Below are 23,130 nucleotides of genomic sequence, written 5' to 3' on the forward strand. Positions count from 1 at the left end.
AAGGAATGTGGAGAACCGAGCAGGGCTACTGGCCTAATGTCCAATCCTCACCTTCTCGTGGTGCACCATGTTAAGTATCTACCTGGATACTGAACAAACGAGGAGGGGCTAGCAATTTGGGATTTAGTCGACCAAACTGTATTCTTATTGGCTTAAAACACAATAAAAAATGATGGTACAACATGATGGAATTTCATGCAGGCTGGGGCATTGCCGGTTAAACAAGGCCCACGCTGTTTTCACCAGGGAACCATGGCAAACAGCAAAAACATTAGCTACTGGAACAAATCCTCTAACACACATCCCAACTCAACATCACCAGAGTTCAAGATCGATACTATCAACATAAGAAGCCTGAACAGCAAAAAAATGGAGCTAGCTGAGGAACTGGATAAGTACCAGATTGACATAATAGGGGTGACTGAAACAAAAAAGACAAAAACTGGTGAGATCTTTCTGAGCAATAAATACAAAATGTTGTATTCAGGCAATGACAATCAAGGAAAAGAAGCAGTAGCCATAGTATTCAACACTAAATACGATGCTAATCTTCTTGAATGGCAGGCAGTCTCAAGTAGAGTGACATGGGCAAATATCAGAATGGGGAACTGGACAATGAGACTTATTTGTGCCTATGGTCCCACAGAAGGTTCTGCTAAGGTAGAAGTGGAGGAATTTTTTTGAGGCCTTAGAGCAGGGTTTCTCAAACTGTGTTCTGTGGAACACTAGTGTTCCGGGGAAGGTGAATAGGTGTTCTGCGAGAAGTTCTGGAATTTGGTTTTTAGTTTTCTACACATTTTTCAAGAATAAATATTTTATAGTAGAAATATTCTGAGGAGAATAATATTCATGAATATGTTGAAAAGCTCAGACCCAGAACGACAAATAACATCTATGTATCATTTATTTTCACACATCGAAACCTTTCAACATTTGAGAAAGGGAATACCTCTGTTTATGACGGGTATAAAAATTGCCTGCAAGTGGATTATAACAATGAGTGGCATATTTTTAAACATGGAAATATTCATGAATTATCATTAATTTTCACACATCAAAATCTTTCAACAATCAGGAAAGAGAATACTGCCGTTTATGACCGATCATAAGAATTGCCTGCAAGCTAATTACAGCAATAGCAAATGTGTATTAATTAATACTGAATACTTTCTTCGCAAGTTTGTACTGCAGTGTGTAAGTGCTTGTTCTGAAACTGGAGTGCCATAATTTTTTTAAAAGTAATAGGAATACTAATTTAAATTCTAATATGAATAAGAGACAAGGCACTTTGTTTAATTTTGATATTAAGAAATCTCTTATTGAAGGTGTTTGTGACGGAACAGATAGTGAGTCATCCACCTCAAGCACACAGGAGAAAAAGTCTGCATTCACTCGTAAGTACTTATAACAATATAATAATATTATAACTATATTTGGCGATCAGAATGGGATATGTCAATGAAAATCAGGAAAATTAATTTAATGATGGTTTAATTAATGTTAAATTAATCATTAATTAAGTATTAATTATTAATAAAAATTAATAATAAAAATTAAATTACCAATTAATTATTAATTAATACATTCCAAAATAACCGAGGTGTTCCGTGAAAATTTCAGGATTTGTGAAGTGTTCCATTGTAGAAAAAGTTTGAGAAACCCTGCCTTAAAGAAAGCAACTGACACAATGAAAAAGGAAAAGTTGGTCCTTGTTGGGTATCTATATAGCAGTAGTAAATGATTATCAGACATACTAAAATATTTTGGGAAAATCTGGAGAAAAGAGCAAAGCTAATGGAAATAACTGTTCGATTTCTGCTCAGGACATGGACTGATTATTACACAAGTTCCAACATAAAAATGTGCACAAATTCACATGGAAGGAATAAGAAAAGTCTGATTGACTACTGAGATGGCATCAAATGCAATATCATATTAAAAATGAGGATATTAGGAAAGAACTTTATATTGTCAGCATCCAGGAATGTATTAGCAGAGCTAATCTCAGATGGTATGGTCACAACAGAATGGGAGAGGAAAGATTAGCAAAACAAGTGTTCTCTGCCAGGTTGGCAAGAAAAAATCCCAGAGGAAGACCAATATATAGGTAGATTGATATGGTAAAAAGTGCCTTAGAAGATAGAAATATAAGACCTAATAATGTTGGAGTCTTGACAGGTAACAGATTGATTTGAAGGAAAATTGTAGATAGGAAGCTAGTAATGATGTAAATTTTTCATGTAGTACCATCATATCCTGTACACCCCTTGAGGTTACATGTCAGGAATTTGATGATGATGAAAGTATTAAAAAATTATATTCAAGGAGTGAAGTAACAGCAAAACTTTTGAAGGAAGATTTGGTGGATGCATGTGGTTTCCAGTTTTGTGAGGATTTGCTTTTATCAGTCATGGATTTTTCTGTCTTGGGGAATTGTAAACAGCCAGTGTCTATCTCTTCCTCCTCCTCAGGAATGATATTCAAGATGTTAAATTCCACTCCATTAAGAGCATTATTTTAGTAGTTTTATTTTCTTCTGGGAGACAAAGGTATCCCTCCTACCTATTAATGTAGTGGAATCATTTCTGTTGTGTTTTTTTGAGGTCATATTTATTTATTTTTCTCTACTTTGTGTTCTATGGAGATTGCAAATAAATCATATACTGTTAAGGCATGATACAATTCTGAAAAGGTCAGATTGACATACACACTAATATCCCCTTTGACACTTTTTTTATTGTTGTCATCTCAGCAGAAGAAGATTACCACTAGCTGCTATAGAAATATATTTCCTCTTTTTTCCCTCATATACTGTTCAGTTCAGTCTTAATCTTTTGAATCTCCTTATTTCCACTTTCGCTCAGGAACAGAATGGATATTCTCTCTCACAATTTATATGTTTGAGTGTTTTTCACTTGGTCTTCATTCTCATGTGCTTTCTGCCACATCAAGCCCAGAGAGTACAGTCAAGACAGGAAGTCTCAGCACTGCTGTATTTTTAACATTTAAAGAAGTGTAAACAGTTCAAGATACAGAGCCTAATAAGATTTGGGATACCCTGATTTCACTGATGTTGGGGTTAAGGAGTAATAAATGTTTTTTTTTTTATTATTATTATTTTATTTTTTATGCCAAGCTGGATAGTGGGTTGGGAAAGGATGAACTTGTTTACATTTGATTTGAAAGACTGTATATTGTATTCTTGGGAAACATAACAGGAGGAAGACTGTTCCACAATACAGCAATTGCAGGGATGAAGGAAGAGGAAAAAGAAGCTTGTTCTGTTTGTGAAGGGATGTTGAGCAGCAACTGCACATGTTCCAATGAGCTTAATACTAAGTGGGGTAATTATTGGTGTTATTTCAGATGAGCATTTCATGAGGAAATGTTTGTAGAATATACATATTGTGGAAACCAAATGTCTGTGCAAAAGTGAGGGGAGCGAGTTGGTAAGAGATGCTTTTCTTTTAGGCTTACACAGTGATCCGAATACATTTTGGAAAATTATAGAGCCAACTACTATGTTTGAATAAAACTTGAGTTTAATATAAACCAAAATCCACATTCGACGTTTATATCAAGGTCATCTTCTGGAGCATATATACTATATACAGAGAAACAAGCTGTACTACAATCTACATGGTTTGTTAAAGTTACTGACCAACTGTTACAACAATTATTGGCCTGACCTCTGGTGAAAAAAAAAACCCTTACTACGTCAATGCTAGAGTCCTATTATTAATATTATCTATTGGTTGTAAAATTAGATTGGGAGCAACAACCCTTTTTTCACCTTACACCAAATCGACTGGAAAAGTACCTGCCCTTTACACCATACAAAAACCTGGTATGAAAAAAAATTTAAGGAAGCCTGCAAAATTCTGATAAACCACCCAAATATCAACAATAATGGTGGCAGGAAAATTCCAAGAATCTTGATGGCACACATTCAGCCTACTTAATATTTAGTATCCAACATACCTCAAGACTCTAGGCAACCTTCAGCTAGTATTGGAAACCATTCTATACCAAATGGTTGGAATTTATATGTCGTTAACATGGTGTTAATATATACCTGTCTATATGGTATATAGACTTGTTGTTGCTCCCAATGTAATTTTACAACCAATAGATAATATTAATAATAGGACTCCAGCGTTGATGTAGTAAGTTTTTTTTTTTTTTTTTTTTTTTCATCAGAGATCAGGCCAATAATTGTTGTAACGGTTGGTCAGTAGCTTGTTTCTCTGTATATAGTATATATGCTCCAGAAGATGACCTTGATATAAAGGTCAAAACGTCAAATGTGGATTTTGGTTTATATTAAACTAAAGCTTTACGCAAACATGGTAGTTGTCTCAATTATTTTCCAAAATGTAGTTGGCAAGAGATCGGTCATTAATAAGTCTAATTGTTCTCCTCTGTACTGAGTCAAGCATTTGACATGAAAAGCATTAGGGTCATAAAACTAACAATAAACATATGCATGGACTTGCCTTTTATAAAAATGGAACTTATTTTAATGCGATACTTGAGCTTGTTGGCTTTTGCAGATTTCAGCTTCCCTCATCTCTTTGTCTACATTAGTAAGTCTTTCACTCTTTTTTTAGTTTTTTAATATTGAGAAACAGAGCTCACACAAATATGATGTTGAAAACTGTAACAGAATTTTCAGTGCTCCTGTGGAGAGAGCTGGGTATTCGGCTTGGACAAAAATACAAAATTCTTCAAGAGTTATTTCAGAGAATTTCATTTTTAGAGTACGATCCATTGACAAGGTAACTAATTGCTCTTCTTCTTGTAACAAAAATTCACAACTCAATGTATGTATTAACTGTGCCAAATGGATTTCCAGTTACACTCAGAACTGTGTCATATGACATCTTTCACCGGTGGAACACCGGTTAAGAACCACTGGTCTAGAGAGAAAGAGAAATCCTAGTTTTTTAGAGGCTGAGGATGCAATGGTTGTGATGTGTTTATGCCAGGAGAGGTTTGATGTCGGGGTAATTTCAAGAAGAAAAATCTCAAATTGTCTGGAAATTTGGGTATCATCAAAAAGAATACTGGGAAAAAATGGTTCTTTTTTTATGAGAAATAAGACAGAACTTGGTTTTATTAGCATTGAAATTGATGAAATTATCTGAACTCCATTGGAAGATGGCTCAGAGATCAGAATTGAGAGTTGTGGTGGTTGATGTTCCGTAGGTTGAGGTGAGTTGTGTGGAGTAAGGTTTATCAAATGAAAGGGAGGAGTGCAATATGCTGTCATCTGCAAAGCTGTGTATTGGATTGGAGGTCAACTGAAGTAGGTCACTGAGATATATAACAAGAGGAGGAATGGTGAGAAGACAGAACCTTGTGGAACCCCAGCATTAGTTGAATGGTGAGTGGATAAGGAACCATCCACCATCACACACACAGTGTGCATCCAGACAGAAAGCTGGCAATCCAACTACAGACCAAATGATGGTAGTTTGCTTAGTAAGCCTCTGTACCAGACCCAGTCAAAAGTTTTAGAGATATCAAGTGCAACCAGTTGAGATTAGGCAAACTTCTCCATGGTATTTATCCAGAGATGGGTGACATATGTGTGCAGATTTCCTGTTGATCGGCAGCGATGGAATCCATACTGGCGGTCATTTATCAGGTGGGTTCTTTCAAGGTAGTGTAGGAGTTGGGAAATGATGATTTTTTCCATTATTTTAGACAGGACTGAGGTAAGCAAGATAGGGCAATAGTTGGACGACAGTGACTTGTCGACCTTCTTGGGAATGGGCTGAATATACTGGAATACACTGGTATCTATCCCAGGTTGTGGGATAGATACCAGTTACAGATAGATACAATTACACAATATGTCCAGCACATGCGAAGGTTCTCCGTCATCTTGAAGAACAAGGGTTGGGGCATCTGCTGGACATATTGTGTAATTTATCCCTTAGTTCATCAAGGTTTGAAGATGGATCATGGTGGAATACCCATTCCTTCAATATCTACCCAAAAGAAGATATCAAGAAAGCATGTGAGATCAGAATGTGAAGGGTACAGGAATTCTATGTACCTGGAAATGAGCCTCCTGGGAAAGTGTTCTGATAAATAGGCTCTAGAACCACATGAGGTGTGATGATAGAGTGCTCTGCCCTGTTGGAATACCTAAGCACGAAATGGAATGTTTTTTGCGTAGCACATCCTATGCAAATCCTGGGTGAATGAAACCAACATTCTCAATGTAGTGTTTGCTAGTCAAGGTCATGGTTAGCCACCCTCTTCAATGAAGCAGGGCCCAATTATGTCATGGTTAGAAACCAGATAGCATGCAGTGACTTTCTTGCTGTGAGGAGGTTTCTCTTAAACAAATTCAGGTCTTGAGAAATCAAGAAACCTGTAGGTTTGTTTGTCTGAGAACAGACATTATGGGGGAAGATGGAGCTTCATAGACCTTGGCCAGCATGTGCACACAGTACTGTATTCCTGCCGTGAAGTATAATTCATTGCTGTTAAACACTAAACCACCTGAATGATGCATGAGAAGCCATCCAGCTCTTTAAGGATTCTCTGTAGTGACCGCCTTGGTATCCAAAGTTTTACTGCTGTTCGGTGTTGCCTGTTTGGAGACAACATTTGCTCCAGGACATACCCATGATTCTCATTTCTGTTAACAGTTTGTGGTCTCCCCAAATGCCCTTTTCACTGTGGCAGAACACTCTTACATCAGAACCTCTCAATTAAGGCAATGATGACACTATTGCTTGGACTATCTGCTGTACCAACTCAGTATGAACAAAAATAATGCTGAACTATAAACAACTTTTCTTTTCTTCCAATGTCAACACCAGTGCTAAAGCTAAATGTAATGGGTCGACTCTACATGTGCTCTTCTATTAATGTGCATGCAGCTGAACAGCATATCTCATAGCACTTGTACTGAAGGGCATGTCGAAGTTCGGTACTGTCCCCTCCCCACCATACTGTACTATGGGATTCTCAAAATTGTTAACCCAGAGAAATAAATAAAATACTACATGACTCTGCCCATCTCCCCTTGCCCCCAAACACATAAGATCAATGCACCAATATTCCTATACCATATATTCAGAGTACATCTGCAAAGCCAGTTAAAGTACCAAAGAAATGTAACCTTTACATCATGTTTAAATCACAATCTAAACTAATAACTCTGATCCAAAGAACAAAATCTCTCCTCTATCACACATCCTGATATGTATAAAATTGCAACTATAACGTGGCCTACTATGGACAGACACAGTACAGCCGAAGCCCTTTGGTCGGAAAGACGTGGGGTTCAGTTCCCGTCTATGATGTGTGGAACCTTTATCTGCTCTCTTTCAACTAAAGGTGAGTTAATCAATCTCATACAGAGGTAGACGATTTTTTCACTCAGAATCCCTCAGAACAGGCAAACAGGCCCCGTGAACACACATGGATTTACAATCATAAAATACATATACCCAATCCCTCATTAGGTGGGCTCAACCTTCTAAATGGACGGTGGAGAAAGGATGAACTCCATATGAATAAATAAATAAATAAATAAATGGACAGACAGGAAGATCTGTAAACATCTGTAAACATCTAATGTAACCATCTCAACAAGTATGGTTACATTAACCTACCAAAAATTTCTTAGAAAAAAATAAAAATCTTATTTCTACAACATTACAGGATTAGGTCTTTTGCCTGTTAGCATTTGAATTGTGTTATATACTGATCATCACTTGTGTTTTGTAACAAGTGTTATGCTTTGAAGATGCTGGTTTAATATATAGTGAAATTTAAGCCAGTTAATAAATATTTATTTTATGATTTATTGCTTTGATATTTGGAATACTATGAAAAATAAGAAATGAAGGCATGATTGTTTTTTCTGAGTTTCTGCATTTTGGCCCTTTCAAAATTATTAATTTTCCAAATGCACAAATGTTGCAAGCTGAGAACAAAGCCTCAAGTAATCTATGATGTGCAGAATTTTTTTTTTTTAATACACTGCCTATCATGTTTGTTGAAACACAAACACCAAGGTTCAGACAACTGGCAAGAATTATATCATTAGAGCAAGTATTTGGATCAGGAGAGCAGAAATAGCAGCCTGTTTAAGGAAAGACAAAAACAGTTAGTGATTATTCCACTTAGCACTGCTGCAGTCCCAATAGATATAAGATTAAGAGTGCAACCATTCCATAGGAGGGTAAACTTGTACAAGGTTGCATTAGGGTGTGCAACAGCAATATATGACATTGCTGATTAAGAAGCTCAGGAAAGTTATGTGGTGGATCAAATAAAAATTCAAATATTTATTAGAAACACTCCCGACAGGTGGCTATAAAGCAAAATTAGTCCCATTCAGTATTTTCATCCCTTCAGCCTAGACAGTGTTTTGAAGAAAACCATGACCAATGAAAATTATGATCAGTGGATGTGAAGTTAAATGACCAATATGAACCTGTCACTATGGTGAAAACTATAAAGAAGATTTTGTTAAATTCAAAGAAAAGTTGATTAAATTGAAAGCCTATAATTTCATTGCAAAAATCCAGTTTGACTTTATATATATATATATATAAATAATGGTGTAAAAATAATCATATTAAAAATTCTGAATATTTTTACATATTAATTATGCTTGTTAGTTTTTGTTTTCATACACGCAGTGTCTGCACTTGTGATGTGCTCGTTATGAAAATGTTATATTAGAAGTAACATGTAAAGAAGTAAAAATATTGAAGTACTTACTAAACTGATTATTTGTGTTACTTATAAGAAAGTTTGTTATATTTTAAAATGTTGAATTTTGTGTTTTGTGAAAGACTTTCTCTTAGCGCTGATGGATACAGTCAGCCATTTTATTGCAGTGCATAGTTTCTGACTTTTGTGAAGTGCGCATGCTCCCGGGGAGAACTTGATGTGTGATTGACAGCTGACAAGGAAAGCGTTGCGTATCCAAGTTACAGTTGTAAACAAGAGAGCGTTCGGAAGTTTTTTTAGAACACTGGCCGAGATGTATTCAAGTTGGGAGGAACTTGATTTTTTTGTGCGGCAGTCAGAAGGAAATTTCATAATGTATTCCGAAAAGGGAATAGTGAAAATAATAGGTTTCAAGCAGGAATAAGTAAAGAATAAAAAAGAAAATCTTGAAACTGTAAATTTTTATAAATTGGCCGGTAAATATTCAAGTTAGAAGGAACTTGATATTTTTTTGTGTGTGGCAGTCGGAAGATGTTTTTTAGTGTATTCCGAAAAGGGAATAGTGGAAATATTAGGTTTCAAGGAGAAATAAGTAATGAATAAAAGGAAATCTTGAAACTGTAAGTTTTTATGGTGAAATAAGTTAAGACTGTCAATTTAGTATTGTGAATGAAAGGAGAACTTGTTGTTTATATTCTAAAGTGAATGTTTTTCTTAGAGAAAATAATGATAAGGAAGTTTTATAAGTATTAAGAATGCCTGAAAGTGAAAGTTTAGAAAATATATTGATTAAGAAGATTTTTAGGTATTAAAGGTGCCTGATCTGATGAGTATTGCTACTAAAAGAAAACAGGATATAGTCAAGAAGACTTTGTGTGTGTTATATTGATTGATGAAAAGGATCCTGAAAATGAAGTACAGAGCCTTGTAACTTCTGGAAAAGAGCCTTAACAGAAAGAGAAAAAGACTATGAACAATTTTTTGTGATTGTGAAAGAAAAAGTGTTTAGTCTTAAGAGTAAGTTTATATTTTTAAATAAGGCCTTGGATCCATATAATCTGTAGTTATAGTTATGTATTATTGCTAGAAGTGTATATATATTGTTTTAGTTTTATTAAATGTGTTTATTTTGTACTTGGTTTTGAGTCCATGATTAGTTGGATTCTGAAAGAGATAGTTAAAGTCAGTGCACCAATTGGAGTGAACTTTTGTGCAATACAATAACATATAGGGACACTCGGAGTCAAAATAAAAATAATTGTTATTAAAAGAGATTTATATAATAAATCACCTCATAAGTATATAGTATAATTATTAACAAAGGCGCAGCCGGTAAACTAAATAGTTAATATACTATATATATATAGAGAGAATAATAATATACTATAGAGGGAACAAAAATAAAGAAGAATAAAAATAACAATGGCATCTTCCGAGTGCATAGTTTTAGGAAATTTTTCAAAAAACACCTTTATAATGCAAGATGAAGTGCAGCCATTTCATTGAATTAATTACAAAAATTGTTTTGTTACATCGATCAGTGTATTTAGTGTGTCTACTTATCAAGACAATTTTTTAGAACCTCCTGAGTGGTGTGCTATGTGACAATAGCAAACAGGAGAGCACAAAAATGAATGCTTTAAAAAAGGAAAAAAATCAATATTTATATAAATGGGAGGAATTTTTATTTAACCTGTAATTTTTATTTATTTATTTTTACAATTCATGCCATGTTTTCAAGAGAGAATAGCATTTGATAAAGTGACAAAATAACATGATACTGAAGATTATCCTAATCCTGTGGATTCTTCTCTTTGAGAGGGTTGCAGCTGATTACTAAGGAGATAATGAAACAAGGTGGTTTCCTGTTGTCTTCCTTGCTGTAAGTATTTATGACTGTAGCTGTGAGTGTTCACGGGGCCAGTTTGCCTGTTCTGGGGAAGAAAAACCAGAGTTTCTGGTGAAAAAATCCCCTACCTCCATATGAGACTGGTTAACTCACCTATCATCAAAAGAGACCTTAGATAAAGGTTTCTCACATCACTGACAGTAATCAAACCCAGGTCTTTCTGACCAAAGGGCTTCATCTAAGATTAATATGGTCATAGAAATTTGTGAGAAGGGTAAGCTGTTGACTGAAATAAATATGACCAGTGGATGTCAAATGACCAATATGAGTAGAGAAGATTTCGGTTGATTTTAAGAAAAAGTTAATTAAATTAATTTAATTAATTAAATCAAAAGCCTATAATTTCAATGAAAAATGTGGTTTGACTTAAAAAAAAATATCACTACTTGTGAGTGTATAGTTTTAGGTAATTTTTCAAAAAAACTACAGCTTTGTGATGCAAGATGAAGTGTAGTCATTCCACTGGGTTAAATGCACATCCAATTGTAGTGTGTTTAAAAGAAAATAAAATGACTATTTAAATTCTTTTGTGTTATCAGTGACTGTCTGAAATACAACACAGTAGCATTTCATAATTTTCAGAGTTTTGGTAAACCATTTGTAAGAAAAGTTTCCCCACTTTAAATAAATATATATTATTTTAGGAATGAATAGTCTGCTTCTTATAAGAAGTGGCTTATAACAAAGGCAGGTTTCCAAAGGACTACTGAAAACCAGATGAGCTCTTAATGAGAATACAATCCATTAATACATGATGAAAACCACATATTGTCAACACCAACTATGTCTGACTTCTCTTTTAGACATTGCTGCTATGAAATTCTTGTTTGTAGCCAATGAAGACACTGAACATGAAGGCAAACTGCTTAAAAAATACATGAAAAGCAGGAAAATCTGACAACATGAGAATGTATGATTCTCATGCTGTCACAACTATGTCCTAATCAATGACAAAAATGTTATTATCCATCACTATTCTGCTTCACAGATCTCTGATGGTGTTAAAGTTATGCAAGCATCAAACATTATTTAACCACAAATGAAAGATATTTGATGTGTTTATGATGGTAACTATTAAAATTACAACTAACTTATTATAGAATTGCTGACAACATATATCCTTTGGAAAAATAAGATCATATGCTTTAGAAAAATAAATTATATTTAAGTAAAGAGTACCAATGATTTTTATTGCCTACATAAGTAAATCTTGTTAAAAAAACAACAAAATATTATTATAATCATTTCAATGTTAGTACACCCTGTTTTGCAAACCCCAGTAATATATATATATATATATATATATATATATATGAAACTATGCTTGCATAGCTGTTACTAGTATAAAATTAAAAATGTTGTATTTTTTTAATGTTTTTGCTATTTATACATTTAATGTTGGTGATGTATAAATTCTCAGCATTTTTTACTTCATGCCACTCAGGAGGTCCTTAATGAGCATGAGTAAGTGGATGTATAAATATGCTCATAGATGCGAAAAAAGAAAAAAAAAGTATTCTTCTTCATTTTCAAATTAATGTCTAGAAAGGAGAATAGGACCAATTATGCTTTATAGCAATATATCAAGAGTTCTCATAAATATTTCACATTTTTATTTGATCCACCACAAATCTTTTTAGAACTTCAAAGTTGACTTTTTCAAAATTTTTTGAAAACTTTGAGAATTTTTTAATAGACAAAATGCTTCAATAAAAGTGACTGGGAGCATAATTATTCCACTACATGTATAAATGAAACAAAGAAAAAATTAAAATAAGGTCGAAAAATACACACCTTTAATGGATAATGGCAGATAATCGGACAATTTGGAATTAAGATGTGATTAAATGAAAAACTTTCCAAAATGTGAAAATTTTGGAATGTGGAAATTTTCAATATTTTGTGGATAAAAATGACAGAATAAAAGTGACTGTTATAATTAACAAAATGGCAGGAAAAAAAAAAAAAAAAAAAAAAATTTTTTTTTCTTCCCATATATAAGGGGTGACAAAATACTTGGAATTACCCTGGTGTTATTATTTGCTCAATGCTATAAAGACAATCATGCAACATTTTTCTATTCATGGATTTAACTAAAATTCCAACATGAGATCGAAGGAATATTTCTAAGTGCTTTCTAACTGAAAGTGACTCACCATGTTTCATATGAAAAGGGGAGAGGGAACAATGTCATTCCTCTCACAAAACTACTGAGGATACATGCATCTAAGATACAGAATAACAGAAGGGGTTAAGCCATGTACTGCTCATTTTTTCAAAATGAGCCTGGGATAAGACATAAATACATCAAATGATGCATTACTAGTAACAGCAACTTTTAAATAGGTAGCTCTCAATGTTTTAAACTGTGTCTAGAAAAGAATGCTTCAAAAGCTCAATGTCTTTCATCATTTACAGAGCAAATTTTCAATTTTTATTATAAATATGCAACTGTTAATATAAATTACTAAGTTAATGGAGAGTAACTAGCAAAAGTGAGTTGTCAAAGCATACAGGTTATCTGGAACTCTTGCAAATGAGACAGCAAAAAGGCACAATTCTTTAATTTTTTTTTTTAAATTGAACATTAAATATGAAATGTAATGTTGCAAAATATAAAAAATTAATTAGTTTAATCTGCATCTTTTTCTCCCAGTAAAAAATCTAGTACTATCATTATTTTTAGTGTGAGAAAAAATGTCAAATATTCTGAAAAAAAAAATTAAAATTTCAAATGCTAACATTTTTTAAAAATCTATATGCTACAGTGCTAGAAATAAATATGATTATATAAGGTATAATTATAAAACTAGGGGATGCATACTACCCTCTCTTTACGGTGGCATTCACTTAGTGTCAAGTATAACTGATTTTTTTTTTTTTAAATCATGCTGATGTCATTCCCCCCCCCCCCCCTTCAGTGTCAATGTGACTTTTGGAAAAAGAAAAACAGCTGTAAGGTGCTGGATATGGGAAGTAAGGACAGTGCAAAACAGCAGTCAAAACTGCTTTTCCAACAAATTCCCACAGACAACACAGTGACTAGGAGCATTCTTGGGATTGAGAACCCAATTTTCATGGACAAGTTCCTTGTGTATTGCATTTTCATCCACTTTTCTCGTCAATGGGCATTCCCAACATCATCTATGGATGTAACTTTATTTCTGAACTTAGGAAAGCTAATCAGTTAGCTTAGTTCTGATCAGGTTCCTTTAACATCTCTAAGGCTTCTATGGTTATTAAAAAATTGATGTGCATGCTTTGAAGTGTGCTATTTTGTGATGCAGTGGTTCAAAAGATTACTTCTCAATAATGAAAGCTGCAACTTTGAAATAAATGGTGAAAAACTCAGCAGTTTCTACTCAAAAAATCTACTCAAAGTGTGATCAGAAATTGTTTGATCAGACTGTATTTTTTCAATGATCTATTTTTTGAATGTTAGGAACAAATGTTAAAATTAAACTGCTGTCTTACTTCAGTACTATCTGAATCACTATCAGAATCCACAATCAGTTGTTTCGATTTTGCTGTACTCTTTGGACCCACTCCTTTTCCTCTCCCTCCAGATCTTGCAGGCTTGGAAGACTTCATATCATCCAAATCTTCAACTAAGGCAAACAAGTCACTATATCTAGTAAAAAAATCAAGAATATTCTAAGATTAGCCAAATGATTTACAGCAGCGAAAAAATTTAATACATCCTAATGATAAACTGTTATATCATAAAATATATGATGATAGTGATCAGGTTATGGTATAATTTTTTTAGTAAAAGAATCAGATTTCATAAAAAGAATTTTTATAAAACCCCTTTTGATAACTTAGCTATTTTCAAATCCTTATAATTTTTTATGCATTAACCTCAAGTACATATATAAACTGATGAACATAATTTCATTTCATATGACATCTCATATTATCAGCTTTATAATGTATATATAACACTCATATGATAAAAGTAAATTTTTGGAGTAATTTTAATGTTTGTTGACCAACAGACACATGAGACATAACTCTACAAACTACTCTAGCTGGAAAATAACTCACTTGAAAATTATTCTGCAGCTGTGTGAAATCATTTCTCATTGTCAAACAACTTTGGCCCAGGTCATACTTCCTATAGAAGCTCATTAATCAAGTTTATTGGACAGAATTTTCTGATGGATTATTTGTTTCACTAGCTGGTAAAATCAGATTTTACTTGTCATTTTAATAGTCATAAATGTTATCAATATTCCTAATTTTTCGTGTTTATTGACTTTTTTTTTTTAATGTGAACCTCATACATGAAACATTGTAAACACTCCTTGCATACATTTAGCATTATGGGTTGGCGGAAGGATCCACAGCAGAAATACTACTGTAGATCCTTTGATAAATACCAAACATCGGATTTTTTCAAGCCATTTCAGGTCTCTAAGAATGGGTGAGATAATGGTGAGATAATGGGTCCACATCAGGTAATAAAATTAATCTATTTTCATACATTCATGCCATAGTGGAATTTGAACCCACTGACCAATGGTTGGAGAGCAAAAATACTATCCACTCATCCAACTAGGCTAGTAAAATTTTAAATTTAGACTAATTCAAAATTATTATATGGTATATTCATGGAGTCCAGAGAGTTAACACAGGAGATCATAACTAACAAGCATACACACAAAACTTACCATACCTCCTTAAACTTATTCACTGTCAGGGAATTCACAACTAATTCTGGCAATCCATTCCACTCATTCACTACTCTCCATGCAAAAAATCTGGTCGGCACACGCATACTAACCACACTCTTACGCAACTTAAATGGATGGCCCCTAGTTCTCTGACCATTTGTCACGTACTGAAAAATTTCCTTTGCATCCATTTCATAAAACCCCTTTAATATCTTAAAAGTTTCTATCATATCCCCTCTTTTCTGCCTATCAACTAAATTTTGTAACCCACAAACCTTCAACCTATCCCCATTGGGGCATTCCACTAATCTGTCACCAGTTTAGTCAATTGTCTGTGAATCTTCTCTATCACCTCCTAATCACCAAAAAATCCAGGTGACAAATCTGTGCACAGTAGTCAAGATGTGGATGAATTATGGACTTATAAAAAGGATAGTAACTTCTCTATCTTTACTTATTAGCATTTTTCAACATCCAAGTAATCCTTTGAGCTATTTTACCAAATTTTGCAATATGTCCTCTGAACTTCAACTCTCTGTCTACCATTATCACTAAGTCCCTAGCCTCATCAATTTCCAGTAATCCAGTACCATCAATATGATACACTATATGCATCCTTTTCAATCTGAAGTGCATAACCTTACATTTTTCAACATTGAATAGACATCATTATCCTTTGCCCACAATGCCAATTTATTTAAATCATCTTGCAGGATATCTACATCGTCTTTAGCAACTATTGCTCTCCCCAGTCTTATTACATCACCAGCAAATAGCTGAATATCCCATTTTACATCTTTCCCTATATCATTGATATACAAATTAAAGAGTAGTGGCCCTAGTACAGAATCCTGAGATGCTCCACTAGTCACCTTCATTCTCCTGGATTCCACTCCATCATATCCACCATATACTACTCTCTTGTGTCTGACAGCCAACCCCCCCCCCCCCCCCATGCTACTTCATATCCATTCTCATTTGCTCAAAAGTTGTTGCAGAGACCAGTAGTATCACAGTGTAGCCATTTCTATTATCAAATTCTGCAGTCACTTTATTATAAAATGAGAATAAATGACTAAGGACCTATCCTTTACAAAGTCATGCTGCCCACAATAGAGTATCGCATACTTATCCACCCACTGTTGGATTTCACTTTTAACTAACTTTTCCAATACTTTAACAACCACTCCTGATATATTAAATGGTCTGTAGTTTGCTACCTCTTGGAGCCTCATACACAGAATGTAGCCAAAATGTTGTGGATATAGAATGTAATGCCGTTTTTGAAGTCCACTAAGATGGCTACATGTTGACGATAGACAACACATCTTTGAGATGTTACCACAGCCAAAAGTCACAGGGGTTCAGATCTGGAGAGCATACTGGCCACATTGTACAAAAAGTTTCAAAGTGGAATAAGTATTGATAAATAAAAAGAAAATATTGCTATAGATGTTTTAAAAGGAATATTTGAGGAAACGCTAATTGGAAGATTAGTAGTAGATTCCGAAAAGGGAATCATATGAATTTTTTAAAGTGGAAGAGTTAAGACTGTCAATAAGCATTAGTGAATAAAAGAAAAAGTTGCTATTTACGTTCTAAAGGAATGTTCGAGAAAACTCTGATTAAGACGCCGGATTTAACTATTATTTCTACTAAAAAGAGACAGAATTGAGTTAGAAAAAATTAATGTGTGCTACATGAATGATGAGAAAGGATCCTAAGAAAATGAAGAATAAAGTCATATATCTTCAGAAAAGGGCCATAACAGAGAGAGAAACTGACTATGAACATTTTGTCATTGTCAAAACAAAGCGTTTAGTCTAGTCTTAAGTGTAAGTTTATTTTTAAAAGGCCTTGGATCCAATTAATTCTGTAGTTATAGTTATGTAAAGTAGTTTGAAGTGTATATATATTGTTTTTGTTTATTAAATATATTTATTTTGTATTTTGGTCTTGAGTCAGTGATTTATTTGGATTCTGAAAGAAATAGTAAAAAAAGAGGTCATTGCACCAATTGGAGTGAATCCTTGTGCAATAAATAAATATAATAAAAGCACTTGGAAATTAAAAAAAAAAAATAATTGTTGAACAGAGATCATCTCTATAGACAGGATAATATAAATTAAAAATCACCTCAAATAGCAATGGTGCAGTCAATAGGATTAATATTATGATAATATCCTCTATATAAACATCTCTAAATAAAAATAAATCCTTTTATTAACAGAATCCCCACACTAAAACGTACCTCAATAAACATCGAAACTGGTCTGAGTAGTGACCCTTCTCATAATGCATAGCATTATATACAACCCTAAAGGATGTGTGCTTTGCATTATGGGATACTAAGGCAATTGATGTGAAGTAATTAGCCTTTATGCACAAGGAGCCCAGTCATGAAAATACTTCATGCACGAACTTTGCTTACTTACACTTGGATAAAGGATTAAACCAAGAATATAATTTATTGGAATGTTTAATTTCTAGTTTCCCATAGTTGAAGTCTCCCATGTTAATTGCTTAGTCTGCACTCATTGTGCTAATCTGTCAATGCATGGCATCCATATCTTCCTCTGGACCCCCTTTTCTGTAGCAACAACCAACAATATATTTTGTCCTATTGGTTCCTATCTCATACAGATAGCCTAAAATGAACCATCTCTCATACCTACAATTCTCCTTAACTTCTATTTTTGTTGGTTGAAGTACTTCAGCTTTCATTAATAATACACCTTCTCCTCCTGCCCAATTCATTATTTATTATTATTATTACATGACACCTCCAGGGAGTACAAAGATGCATTGAGGGAGGGCACCTACTCTACAACTCTCTGTCTCCAACACTCAATCCACCAACTACAACGAACCGCAACTATCACCATCTATACCAATGACATCTACTGTCCACCCCTAGTATTTTCACAGACAATCACAAACATCCATGCTCACAGGGGATTCGAACCCACAGCTTTTGGCTGCAGAGTGGATAAGCTAACCACTTAACCAACCAGGCCAGCTAATTCACTCTACCTTCTCTGAAAATATGGTATATCCCTTACATTCTATCCCTGTAACTACATCATTCTTTGTCAAACATGATGTCTCGCTGATGCCAATAGTTTTTGGCCAAGCTGAGCAGACCAATATCAAAAACTCCTCTCCTTCACCTTGATACTTCTTGTATTCATGTATGTATATTTAAACATCCCCTTGGGCCTGCAGTTGCTTTTGCAATGTCATTACAAGCCACATTCAGATTCAAAACTTGAGAAACTGCACCCAGCTGTTCATGGTTATTTCTGCACTCATACTCATTTGTCCCAGGAATTGCTAAACACATGCTTGATTGCATCCCCCCAATATTTATAGTTCCCTGATTTTGCACTTCCAACCTCTCACTAACAACCTTTCTCCAATCAGCAAACCATTCAAATGCAGTCCATCAGGCATATACAGTTCCTTTTGTCCATCATATTCACTCCATACATCTATAAACTGCACACCATTCCTTCTGCACAATCTTCTCACTTATTAGCAATCATGGCCAATTCTGTCTTACCATACTAAGAGAGCAGACTCACAATCTTCACTTCTTTCAACAGCTCTTTCATATCCTCTCTCATTGCATCTTTCTCACTTCTCAAATCATTTGTACCTGCCAAAACAATCAACACTTTCACTGGTCTCTTCTACAAACTAACAGCTTCACTAACAATCTTCGCACGGAAACATGCTTTCATCACTTTCTAATTAATTACATTTCATATCATTGAATCTCCATATAATACTCTCATCAAACTTCCCGTTTGTCACACTTTTATACTTTTCTCATTCACTTTTTCTTTCATTCTCCCTTCTACTGTACAACAGACCAATCGTTTCTCCACTCGCTTGAGCTCATGTTTTGTCCTGTAAAGGAGAAGTCCATGTAAGCATACCATTTCTCTCCACACTATCACCTCATCATTCACATTACTTTCATCCACTTCCTTCATACTCTCATTTGCATTTCATATGCTGTCATTCACTCCTTCCATTACAACAGTTTCACTATCCTGCCTTACATCATTAGTTACTTCATTTTCCCCCTTTCAACAAGACATGCTCATGGAATATTTCTGACACACACATACTCCATTCTCACTTTTGCATCACACTTTACTAAATGGCATAATTGGCATCCTGATATAGATGGCCAACTTTAAGTTATCTTATAGTTGGCAGTCAACATGTTAATGCTGTTTTGATAACTATAAACAGATACATAAGTCTAGTATAAACTATTGTATAAAAAAGTTTATATTTTATAAAAAATCAAATGAATATAATACTTCTGAATTTAAAAGATATAATATACAAGTATAAAAATTTGGAAACATGATAAATCTGATAATTCAGATAAAATCTGCCACTTACAACAATATGTGTTGTATAAGAATCAGCAGACTGTTATAGGTGGCAAAATAACGTAGACTCATCATTTTACCCATCTGGACAATTGCCAACAAAGGCAAATGCCCAGATGGAACCTTATCTGATGCAGCAGATGACAAAGCTTATAGATCAATGGCAGCATACTAGAATTCTCAATGCTTGTAAGTAAATACATTTTTTTATGGTAATCCCATCTCAGGGGGTTGTTTAAATCATAATAGAGCAATTATTTTCAATGTGCCTTAGGCAATTCAGAAATAAAAAGTGAATTTTGTTTGTTTTTTATGATAATCCCTTCCATCAGAGATCATTCAATCATTAGTACTATGGATCACCAGCAAGCTGAGAATAAAAAAGAAGAAACTTGTTAAGAATGGATTTGAAGATTTATTGCAGTAGAAGTAATAAATCAAGATGAAGAAAAATTTGTTCTGTGAGTCGAACTGTGAAGGCATGTTGAATAGCTTGTGAATACATTTTAACAGATTTAGAAGAGGTAATGAAGGAAGTATTGATGAACCTTGATCCTAATGAACAGAATCCATGGAAAGATGTGTAAAAAATACAAGCAGCAGAAACTGAATGTCTGTGTGCAAGAGAGTGGAGTGAATTAGTGAGAGATGGGTCATTAATCAACAACTCTTAGGGATACTTTTCTCAAATGTGAGAAAAGTATTAAATGGTTGGGCAGATATGTGGTTTGTATAATTGAGCAAAAGAAAAAAATCAAATTTTTTTGGATTTGAGTAGGTGATATCTGTGATATGCTTATGCCAAGAAAGATTTGAGTGTTGTCCAAAGTAAGACTGGATTATTACCCCCCCCCCCCAGGAAGTAAACAAGATTGTGTTTTACTTTGTTGAAACAATGGGTTTCAACAAAGCCATTTGGTTGGAAACACCTGGATTTGAATCCCATCTATCACATGAGGAACCTTTATCATGGCTTTTCAATTAAAGGTGAGTTAGCCAATCTCATATGGTGGTGGAGAGAGTTCTAATCCAAGAAATTTGGTTTTCCATCCCTCAAAACAGGCAAACCAGATCGGTGAACACATATATGTACAGACAAAAATACTATTCAAGGAGTGGCAAGCTAGGTGCATTAAATTGCCTAAAAACTTTAATTAGGGGAGTTAAATGGAAAATTAACAAAGTTAGCAGAACTATCACACACAAACATGCTTTAGAAAATGATATGGAGATCTGAATTTTAAGACTGTAGAAATCGATAGTTTCTATCGATTTCTACAGTCGATAGAACTCGATAGAAACTTTGTGTAATGGATTTGTAGTCAACTGGAGTAAGTCTTCGATATATAGAAGTAAATAAATAAAAGAACAGAACCTGCAGAGCACCAGCATCAAATGCAAAGTTTGAGGATAGAGTTCTATCCACCGTCACATGTAATGTGCATCCAAAGAGAAAGCTGGTGGTTCATTTGCAGGAGTTAGACAGACCCTCCTCACAGTTGAAATCCCATAACAACAGCCTTTCTTGTATCCATGAGGTTTATTTGTCTATGCAACTCACAATGTTTTTTCAGATGATTAGGTCTGTAGCAGCCACCTAACTACATATTTTTTCCATTTTAACCTCTATCTCATAAACCCATTGTCTGTACTGTCAGTAATACAATCATCACTGTTTGAGATTTATACATGGGCTGGATTTAACTGAACTACAATGATTAGCAATATTCTCCAGTCGTTCCTATCCTGTGTGTTCTTCCCAAATGCAATTATAATACTTGTTGCATTCTATTTCTGTAAGGATATCCTCTGTCAACTAGGGCTTGCTAATGGCAATAACTTTTGTCTCTTCTTAGCAATTATCAATGCCAAGAATTCACTACCTTAATTCTTGCTGCTATGGACATTGGTGAACATGCATCCATTAGGCTGATGGGTTTCAAGTAATTAAAATGTGACCAGTTCAAACAAGCAGCCTGAGTTGATTACTCAATCAAATTTCTTCTCTCACTGCTGCAGTCATCATTTTTCTTGCCGATTAAAACTTAATTCTGATATTCTGTCAAATTATTGTTTTCTCTCTCTTTTGAACACCAGTATGTGCAATATTATTACAATCACAATTCAGACCTTGTAATGTGCATATCCAAGTACTCATGCAACTATCCTAACACACATAATATCACTAGACTATTTATATTCACTATATCACTGAACAACAGCTTCTCCAGACAACTAACTCCAAATCCATTTAAGTGTAATTCATTGCAGGTAAAAATTCTTTTAACCATCAAAAAATCAGATTCCTACATGAATCAATATAATGCACATAATTTCTCCTTACACATGTGCACAATGAATTATCTGTAAATACAGTTCACTCACACATCATACTTTGGTAATAAATTCATAATCTTGAAACTCTTTTTCCTGTCTTTTTTTGCCTAATTCAGATCTCTGTGACTCAATCACCACATTTTCCCCCCTTTTCCTTCTTTGTACGAGGGTGGTCTGAAAAGTTTTCAGCATAACAATGAAAAAACGAATTTATAATTTTAAAATTATTTTTATTTTTCAACATAATCTAGATTAAGACAAATACATTTATTCCAGCGATGCTCCAGGGCCATTATCCCATCCTTGTAGTAGTTCTCAGTAAGATCTGCAAAATACTCCTCTACAGCTGCAATCACCTCTTGATTCAAAGAAAAATAATGACCAGTGAGGAATAGTTCTAGTATGGGGAAGAGATAGAAGTCAGAGGGAGCCATCTGGGAAAAAGGTTGGATGTTCCAACAATTTATAGTGCAGATCCCTTAATTTTCCCATTGCCAAAACACATTTGTAGGCAGGTGCACTGTCCTGATGAAAGATGTTTTTCTTCTGCAAACCGGGTCTTTTCTCATGAATTTTTTCATCTAGTCTGGTTAAAAGATCAGAATAATATTCCCCAGTTATTGTTTTACCTTTTCAGGATAATTAATAAACATAATGCCTTTAGCATCCCAAAATGCTGATGCCATGACCTTTCCTGCTAATGGAACCGACTTTGTTTTCTTTGGCACTGAACAACTGGCTTCTGTCCACTGTTTTGACTGCTGTTTGGATTCTGATGTGTAATAGTGAATCCAAATCTCATCTATAGTAATAAATCAATGCACAAAATCAGTTTTATTCTTGTTAAAATGCTCCAAGAAAGAGCGGCACCCATCTTGCACAAAGCTTTTTCATTTGCAATTTTTCATGCAAAATATATCCTACATGTTCTTTTGAAATGCCTATAGTCAGCAATTTCATGCACTTTGACTTGTTGGCCATCCAATACCATATCGTCCACTTGATCAATAGTTTCTGGTGTTGGTACACTTTTTGGACGTCCTTCATGTGGATCACTTCAAGGCTGGTACGGCCACGTTTAAACTCGGCAGCC

The 23,130-nt window shown here is 34.3% G+C and overlaps 1 protein-coding gene across 2 annotated transcripts in view; it reads right to left on the reverse strand.

Annotated features, from left to right (window-relative positions):
• IntS3 (integrator complex subunit 3) overlaps positions 1 to 23,130 on the reverse strand; it is a 598,644-nt gene that overhangs the window by 5,169 nt on the left and 570,345 nt on the right. For both annotated transcript variants that reach the window (XM_090406089.1, XM_090406090.1), the window contains one exon: positions 14,090 to 14,246. In XM_090406089.1, coding sequence (XP_090262215.1) covers positions 14,090 to 14,246 — 157 coding nt within the window. The remainder of the gene's footprint in view (positions 1 to 14,089; positions 14,247 to 23,130) is intronic.

Source organism: Typopeltis vanoorti, chromosome 16, assembly GCF_054136105.1.
Source record: "Typopeltis vanoorti isolate ZY-2024b chromosome 16, IOZ_Tvanoo_1.0, whole genome shotgun sequence".
NCBI classification, from domain to species: Eukaryota; Metazoa; Arthropoda; class Arachnida; order Uropygi; family Thelyphonidae; genus Typopeltis; species Typopeltis vanoorti.